Source organism: Antechinus flavipes, chromosome 2 (genome assembly GCF_016432865.1).
Source record: "Antechinus flavipes isolate AdamAnt ecotype Samford, QLD, Australia chromosome 2, AdamAnt_v2, whole genome shotgun sequence".
Classification (NCBI taxonomy): Eukaryota; Metazoa; Chordata; class Mammalia; order Dasyuromorphia; family Dasyuridae; genus Antechinus; species Antechinus flavipes.
The window spans coordinates 195,335,637-195,345,274 of NC_067399.1; the positions used below are offsets into that span (position 1 = coordinate 195,335,637).

General features: G+C 35.9%; 1 protein-coding gene across 2 annotated transcripts in view; it reads left to right on the forward strand.

Moving 5' to 3' along the window:
* Window positions 1-9,143, forward strand: part of ALLC (allantoicase) — a 59,188-nt gene extending 50,045 nt beyond the window's left edge. For both annotated transcript variants that reach the window (XM_051976059.1, XM_051976058.1), the window contains 3 exons: window positions 2,255-2,363; window positions 5,950-6,074; window positions 8,766-9,143. In XM_051976059.1, coding sequence (XP_051832019.1) covers window positions 2,255-2,363; window positions 5,950-6,074; window positions 8,766-8,996 — 465 coding nt within the window. In that variant the 3' untranslated portion in view covers window positions 8,997-9,143. The remainder of the gene's footprint in view (window positions 1-2,254; window positions 2,364-5,949; window positions 6,075-8,765) is intronic.
* The last annotated feature ends 495 nt before the right edge of the window (window positions 9,144-9,638 follow it).

A 9,638-nucleotide genomic window follows, 5' to 3' on the forward strand; every position in this document is an offset into this window, starting at 1 on the left:
AAGGAATGAAGTCTAGGAGTAGGGACCAGCCTATGCAAAGACTGGAAAGTGTGAGATAGAATATCAAATTTAGGGGAATAGCAAGTAGGCCATTTTTGTTGGAGTATAATCTGTGTGAAGAGAGAAGGTAGTGTACAAAAAATTGAAAAATTCTTAATTAAGCTTTTTCTAAAAAAGTCAAATTCTTTAGTTCTGTCCAAAATTGTTATAAATGTTGTTTGTAGAAATTTAGGGATTGCAAAACACTTGGGGATTTTGAATAACATTTGGAAGAACTCTGATTTTAGATTTGTTGGTTACTATTGATAGTACAGTGGATAGTCTTGAGCTTGGAATCAGGAAGGCTCTACTCTTTGAGAGTTCAAATCTGGCCACAGACTCTCACTAGTTATGTCCCATTGAGCAAGTTGCTCCTGTTTGCCTTAGTTTCCTCATCTGTAAAATGAGCTGGTGAATGGAATGGCAAACCACTTCAGGATATGCCAATGGCTCTTATAGTGCAGAACAGTAGTGTTAAAAAGACAAAAAAGAATTTTTGTCCTCAGAAGCTTACTTTCATACTCTATAATTATAGCTTCTGACATGAATTTTTAAACAATGTTAGCAATTTAATAGTAACAAAATTTACTTGCCAGATTAGGGGAGAAGCTCCTTCAAGTTGATATTACTTAATATTTACAGATACATAAATGATACACCTGAGAGTGTAGTATAGAGAGTAGGGCTTGATACACCTGAGAGTGTAGTATAGAGAGTAGGGCTTGGATTTATCTTTTCTTTGATACATGCTAACTCTGTGTGATGGCAGACAAGTCATTGAACTCAATGAGAAGAGATGATTCTAAGACTACAAATTATTATTATTTTTTTGGGGGGGGTTAATTTGCATTGGTGAGGGAGTTTCCAAACTATGTGTTTCTTATGCCCATGAAAATCAGATGTCTGGACAGACTGGGGAAATGATACATAGTATGAGCATTTACAATTGAAAAGGGGTGGGTGGTGGTTGGTAGTGGCTAGACTTCTGCTTTTTTTTTTTTCTTTAAAGAAATCAATGGATAAAGGAAGGTTTTTAGAGTTGGATTGTGTTTCTTTATGGAAAGATATGAACAAGGATATTGAGCTACTCTCTAGAAAAGGTGGAACATTAGCCATTTTTATTTTTGGAGGTAGTTCCCACATTGATGAGATCCCAGATACATTTGAAATACAGAATATCAGTGAATTTAATTTTTTTTTTTTGGCTATTTCCAGGGAACAGTGATATCATTTTTTGTGGCTCTGATATTCTTTCCACTAATAAAGATTCCAATGCCTCTATATCTATAAGTTACAACTGAATTTGAAACCCTAAACACTCCACATTCCTTGGTGATCCATTCTATGTGATTGAGCTTGTTTAAGTTGGTCTTCTCATTGGACTTTATGCCAGTAAATCTTTTGGCTTCTAACTGAAGACTTTTCAGCTGGGGTAGGATCTGCTAGATATTATACTTTTCTGGGAAAGCTCTCAGTATTACCTCCTTACTGTTATAAGGTTCTAGAAGAGAATTGTCACAGAGATCCAAAAAACTTAGAAAAATAAATATATAATATATAATACTGAGACAAATTTTCCATTTTTTGGATACTTACTCTTCCTTACACTCTTCTAGAATAGACTTTATTTTAATTGTTCTATATAGTTAGGATTATGATATAGAATATCTGCCGCCTCTATATGAGGATAAATCAGCTGGAGGATAGACACTTTCAGCATATAGATTTAAATAGGAAAAAAAATGATGTGAGAAGAGTTTTATATATTACTCAGAAGGAATTCATAATTAATACTTAATGTATTCATTGCTCAGTCATGATCACGAATTTTGGGGTTTGGGGTGAGCAGGATATATCAAAAAAATATACCTCCCTTCCAAGTAATTTCCAATCAAGTTCAAAGCAAAATTTCTCAGATGTATTTTAGTTTTAAAATTGGATTTATCACTTTATGAAAAGATATAAATAAGGATGCTGAATAGTATAGAATTTCTATCTAAATTGTGAAAGCAATGCTCATATTGATCATATTACAGATACATTAAAATAAAGAAAATCACTGGAATGGAAATATTTTTTAATACTTTAAGATTTCCATCATTTAAAACTAAGAGAACAACATAGGAAAATACTCAAGATTTGGAACTGAATCCTCCTGTTTATTTTTATGTTTTATTCTTAAAGTTTCAAGTGTGTTTGTCTTTTTAAATTGTAGACTGATGAAGAAGGAGTTCTCCTAGTACCTGGTGGTGAATGGGCAATTTTCAGACTGGCGCATCCTGGTGTAATCACTCAAATAGAGATAGACACACATCATTTTAAAGGTAAATGAAGTTTTTATATGCACTGAAAGAATTGAGGAGATTAGGACAGCAAATGGTTAATAGTAGGAAATGAGTGAACCACATGGATGCCATCTTATGACTCAATTCTGGAGCTAGCTCAGTTCCTTTTTCTATTCAGTTTTGGGTCTGATCTAATTTCTGTCTTGTGAAAAAGCTTTATTTAATTATAGAAGCCATGAGAAAACTATTGCATTGTTTAAATACAGTCCTGACTAGGAAGTTGGATCACCGCTACCTGTTGCTTTAGAGGCTCTTAACCAAGGACTTAGTTTATGTTGATAAGAAACTCAAATAGATACAAAAATTGATGCAAGGAGTATTCTCACAATTGTATATCTCAAACAACTCATATGTCTTATCTGAAAACTGATCACATACTGATAATTAGTTATTGTTTTCATGTTCCTTTGATTGTTTATATTCCCCACTTGGAGGTGGGGAATGGGACACTTCCTTTTTTTGAATTCAGGAAACACTACCTGTTTGCTTCTCCCCCTCTTGTAATGCTGGAGAAACTGAGGCAAGACAGAGATTGGTTTTTAATATTTCAATTGTGGAGAGTTTAGACTAGCCAAGGCCAACTGGTTGCAAGGGATTCTTGTTTCAAAGCATTCAGCAGTGACCAATTAATTCAGGAGACTTTTAGAGTTAGGGGAAACAAAGGCAAATAAGGGATGGTGGTGAGAATACTGGGTGGGGGACAAGCCATAATTCCAGGAAAGGATCATAACTTAGTCCTGACAGTATGGGATCAAGATAAGAAGGTCAGAGGACAGGAAACAGTGAGGGTGAGGGACAATCCATACTTAAAGGAAGGGGGAATTATCCCAGCAAGCATTTGAGATAAGGTACCTGGAGTTTTATGACTCAGTGGTACTTCAGGGATTCTTTTCTAACTTAATTTCCCCATTCCTAAGGAAAAAAGAAGTGGTGCTATAATAATTTTATTCAGCACATAATAATTCAGGGAAACTGAAGCATTACACTCCCAACTTGAAAAATCCTCAATCTTTTCTCAAATTAGAAATCAGATTATACATATTATAGTGTGTTCTTTTAACTTATTGGTCTTAGTTAAGTACCTGTCAGTACCACCATTCTAGTTTCTCAGGTTTCAACCCCAGTGTTAACCCAATATCCCAGCATTATTATTTGGGCTTCCTGAGGTTGGAGGGTCTGGAGGCAACTTAAGAAATGGTGGGACTTCCTATTACTTTTCTTTGTGTCTCTGAAAGCTTACCAGCTTTGTTTTATAAGAAATTGGATTTCTTATAGGCAGTTCTAATAGACAATAATGAAAAAAGCATTGGTTTTGGTATAAAACTTAGACTTGGATCTATTATTTATTGCACAGGTACAATAACTTTTCTGAGCTTTAATTTCTTCATCTATAAAGTGGGGGAATTGGATTGGATGATTTTGAAAGATCCTTCCAGGTCCAAATCCTATGATTTCATACTGCTACCTATGGACTTAGATTTGTATCCCAGTTTTCTTACTTTTTACAATGCATTTTACAATTTGGAATGCACAAGTTTCAGGGTTTGAAGAGGGAACCACAGAGGCCAAACAGATTTATCAATATTGAAAAAAAATAAGTGACCAGCCTCTGTTTGAAGTCTTCCAATGAGGGGAGGAACCTATGACTTCTCAAGATAACTAATTTCATTTTTTGTATAGCCCTAATTGTTAGGAAGTTTTTTTTTAAAGTCAAAATCTACAACTCTGCACCTTCTATGTTGCTCAGATTATACCCTTGGGAGTAAGCAAGACAAGTCTAATTGTATTACTATTTTACAATCCTGAAGTACTTGAAGACAGATGCCTTTCTTTAGTCTTCTCTCTCCAATATAAACATTATAATTCCTTCCAAAAGGGTTGTCATAGGTCATATTCTTCAGGCCTTTTACATCCTGATTCTTTTTTGAACAACAATGAGTCCATGTATCCTTGTCATGATAAAATGAAGAAATTTACATCTGGAATTGGAGATCCTTAGCTCAAATCCCAGCTTTGCCACTTACTCCCTATATGACATTGGGCAAATCAGATAACTTTTCGGGGCCCCAGTTTCTTCATCTGCAAAAATGAGAAGGCCTTATGAATTCCCATTATCCATCCTGGAGACAGTAGGGAGCCATTAGAGTTTATTAAGCAGAGGAGTGACTCATAGATCCATACTTCAGGAAAATCATTTTGGTAGCTAAGTAGAGGATAGTTTGGCATAAGAAGAGACTTCTGTAGATCAATTTGGAGACTGTTGAAATTTTCCAATTAAGAGGTTATGAGCACTTGAACTAGAGTGGTAGCTATGTTGAGTGGAGAAAATGAAACATTTACAAGAGATGTGATGAAGGAAGAAATTTGGCAATGATTTCGTCATGTGCATTGAAGAACTGAGGATAACACTGGTTGTGAGTCTGGGTAACTAAAGAAAATAGTGCCCTAGACAAAACTGGCAAGTTTACTAGAGGAGAGAGAGGTTTTGTTTATTTGTTTTTGTGTAAAGATAATGAGTTTTGACATGGCCGTACTGAGTTTGAGATGTCTCTGAAACAACCATTTTGAAATGAAAAATATTGGATTCTCTATACTGCATTCCTTTTTCCTTTTCTTTCTATATTTGGTGACTTTATCAGTTTCTGTGAGTTTATAATCTCTATGCAAATGATATACAAACATGCATATTCATATGTATAAATACACACATATACATATACATACATATATACATATATATATACACACACACATATATATACATCACTAATGGTCTTTCCTCAAGTGCTTTGATTTCTATTTACATACCTGATAGATATATTGGGATAGCAGAAATATATGATCTAACATTTCTCTTCTCTCAACATCACTAGAATCCCACCATCATCACAACCCTTTTTATCCTTAGTTCTCCTTTCCACAAAGGCATTGGAGGGTATCCTACAAAAATATTGGGGTCCTCTTTCCTAGGTCCTTTTTTACTCCCATAAAAAGCCCTAAAAATGGAGAGAGATTCTGGACAAATGTAGAACAGAGGAGAACACTGTGAAATCCTTGACTACAGGGTGCTTTGTTTATGCAGAATATTCATTATCACAGCCCTATATATCTTATTTTATTGTCACATTGGAAAATATGATACTACCATGAAAATATTTTCCCAGCTTCATGATAATTCCAGATGTGCCAAATAGCAGCATGCGAGTGATTAAATTTGTAGGTTAGGAAGTTTATCAAACACATTCCACCTTCAAGGGTAGAATATTATTCATTTAGACTTAATGTGCCCGACAATTAGCATATGTCAGGCCATTCCTCATGCCTTAGAAAAACATATCCTAATTTATTCTTTGAGGCAATGTTAGCCTGGGCATATATTGGGCGACCCACTTTGACAATTATCTGTGTACTTTCTCTCATTCCTTAGCTCAAATTCAAACCTTGACAAGATAGATTACCCCCTACCTTGCCTTGCAGCAAAAAGTTTTGTTTCTGACATCAGCAAGATATCCTTGCTTTTATGGCTAAGTAGGATATGGCCTATATCTCCATTCTCTTCTACTAGGTAATTATCCAGATACCTGCAAACTTGATGGTTGTGTTCTAACGACTACAGAGGAAGAAGAAGGTATTTTGCAAAAATGGCATTTACCGAATGTCAAATGGAAACCACTGCTTTCTGTCACAAAGGTAAGAGATTACCCTAGATATCATTTGTTCACCAAATGGATAGCATAAGTGAATAGTTGGCCAAATTCTTGTTCTGGGAGAAATTATGACTATACCAGATATCTCTCCTATAGAGTGAAGTTAAACATCCATCAATCAACAAGCATATATTAAAGACCCAAGTATTATATTAGGGAAAAATTATATACAAAGAATAAAACAATTCCTAATTTTAAAGAGCTTACTCTCTAATGAGAGACAGCAAAAGCTGTTATAAATCTACACAGAATAAATATAAAAAAGGAATGGAAGAAGTATTTATTAAGCATCTACCAGGTGCCAAGCACTGTGTTAAGCAATTTACAGATATTATTTCATTTGATCCTCACAACAACCCTGGCAAAGCAGATGCTATTATTATTACAGTAGAGGAAACTGAGGCAAATAGAGGTTAAGTTATTTGCCCAAGGTCACATTCTCCTTGGTTCCTAGATTCAGAAAGCTCAAGTTTAAAGCTCTGCTCTACCACTGGGTATGTGGCCTTGGACATGTGACCTTACTTATAAACTAGGGATCCTAATAAATTATCTCAGAGGACTAGTTCAAGGAAATTAATTAGTAAATCTTAGAGCATTATAGAAATATTAGTTGTTATCATTATTATGGGACATCAGAGCATATATATATATATGTGTCTGTGCAGTACATTTGTATGTACATTATATGTGGGCATACATATACACATGTACAACATAATATAACACCCCTATTACACACATACATACATGTGCCTATATGTATATTTCTATTATACATACACATGTGTGTATTTATGTATACACACAATGTATACTTCTATTATACACATATGTATAATACATCATAAACACATCAAGCATCTGTCTCTAGATGAAGCAATTGGGCTTAAGTGACTTGCCCTGGGATCCCATAGGTAATAAGTGTCTGAAGCCTTATTTGAACTCAGGTCCTCTTGTCTCCAGGGCCAGTGCTCTAAATACTGCTCCACTTAGGTGCCCCTCCCCAAATAGATCTGCAGATCCTTTTAGGGTTAATGCCACATCTCCTAGTTTTTAAAATGTCCATCCAACCCTCTTTTTCCAAAGTTATATGACAGATATGTGGTCATGGAGAAGTTGCCTATTTGAGCCTCTGTTTCCTTCTCTATAAAATGAGGAGTCAAGGCAATCGGGCACATAGTAGGTTTTAAAAAAATGTTTGTTGACTTCACTAGGTCGTCTGTAAAGTACCTTTTCATGACATAATTGTCAGTCAATTAGTTAACATTCATTGAGCACTTCTTATGTGCCAAACACTACTAAGGACTGGGGATACAAAAAGAGGCAAAAGATAATTCTTGTCCTCAAAAAGCTCACAACCTAAAAAATGTTGGACTTGGGAATAAAGCGAGGACTAGGTTTGGCTCCATCTGTGTGGAACGGGTACTAGACCCCTTACTCAAATTGACTACTCAGAGACATCTTCAGATAACAAAGAGGAAACATTTATTCAGTCCTTGCAAGGATAGGCCCAAACATTCTAGCTGAGCAGACATAGAGCCTCTCAGATCCCATCTCCCAGTATTGTGCACTGGCCTAGCTAGTGAATTTGGGTAAATAGCAAATTTGATTAAATAGCAAAAGACCCAAGTCTTTTCATTGGGTGGATGAAAAGGAAGTAACCATTGACCAGTGGTCAGCAATGTAATCTACTTCCTGTGGGTCACATAACTTCCTAGAGTTTAGACCTAGGGTCTGACCTTTCCTGCCCTACAGTCCTCTGGAAAATAGGGATCATGTAACTTCTTGAAACTTAGGCCTGACCTAATTCATCTTATAGACTTTTTGAGAAATCTTCACCTGCTCCCATTCACTTCCTCTTACATGGTAGCCATGTGATCATGAGTAAATGTCTGAGTTTTGATTTCCTTATCTATTTCCCCCTGAGTGTTGTGTAGTTCAAATGAGACAATGTACTAAAAGGATATTCCATACCAAAAGTCCCTCTCCCCACTTTTAAACTTCACTAGTTCCAGATTCTGGAAACAGTGACATATGAAAAGTTCAAGAAACATAGTTTCTGAATATTTAATAATCAACTTTTACTTATTATAGCTAGAGATAACTAATAAAATAATCATTTGGCTTTCTCTCATAAACCAAAAATGAATCATCAAGATCCACCAACACTTATTATATACTCTTGGAAGAAGAGCAGATGTTCCCAGTAGGCAGAAATCAACTCCAATTGGTTAACAATGAGAGAATGAATGTTTTAATGAAAGGTTATAATGAAAGGATCTATTCTAATAAGGGGTTGGTCCTATGACTGATCAAATCAATTATAGACAAAGACATCTCAAGACAGATTAGTCCTACCTCAGGCAAACTATACATAAGGATCTATCTTCCACACAGTTAGTGAACAATGAACCATGGCAGGTGGGGGGGAAGTAAAGAATTCCATCTAGATAAGATGGGCTACATGGGGTAGCCCCCCATGGACAAGGTTAGAAATGTCCTTGAGAGACTGGTCTTTGAATGAGGAGGTAGAAAAGGGAAAAATCTCTGGATAACCTCCCCTTCCCCTTGGGTATTAATTGGTTATTAATGAAAGAAAGAAATAATTATTTCTCACAAAATCACTAGCTATGTTCTTACCAGGATTTCTGTTGTCCTTGATTTTTTTCCTCAGCTATCGTCTAACAAGAAGCATTTCTTTGATAGTATAAGTCTCCAGTTGCAGAACGTCATCACTCATGTGAAAATTACCATTGCTCCAGATGGGGGATTGAGCCGGCTTCGTTTGCGGGGCTTCCCCAGCTCTATCTGCCTTCTACGGCCCAGTGAAAGAGTGTTGTCCTCCAGACGATTCCCTGTGATTGTGCCTTTGAGAGCAATGAATTCTTCCTTCAAAATCACTTGAAATCGGGATACTAGTTAAATGATAAGTGTCGCAGTAACATTCGTGGAACATTTTGAACATCTAGACTTTTAGAAACATTTGTGCTTTTATCTCTTGGAGATCGAGATGATTCCTGGTGACATAATAAAACATTTTCCCTATTTCTAAGAGATTCATATATTCTGAATGGATGGGTAAACTTTGGCTGTTTTGGACTGAAGCTGTTTTCATGCAACTAGAAATGTATTATAAGGCTTTGTTGAGGGAGTTTTCTTTTTTACTTAAAAAGTTGGTGTTCAGTTGTATCCAACTCTTTGTGACCCCACACACCACAGCATAGCAGTATTGTCTATGGGGTTTTCTTGGCAATGATCCTCACTTCATATCGTGCACTATATCCACTGATCTACCTAGTTGCCTAGAAGGCAAGGTAACCTAGGTCTTTTCCTTCAAGCAGCTTGGTGATGAAAATAGTTTGCAACAAAATCAGTGAAAATTTCACAGCTTGGTATACTGCAGAAGACAAAAATCCCAGCTTTGATGTTGAATAGCTGGTTTAGCTGTATAGTTTACTCATCTGTAAAGTGGGGGCAATAATTATTAGTTGTGCTTCAGACTTATAATTCATTCACTCTTTTACTCACCATATATTAAGAGCCTACA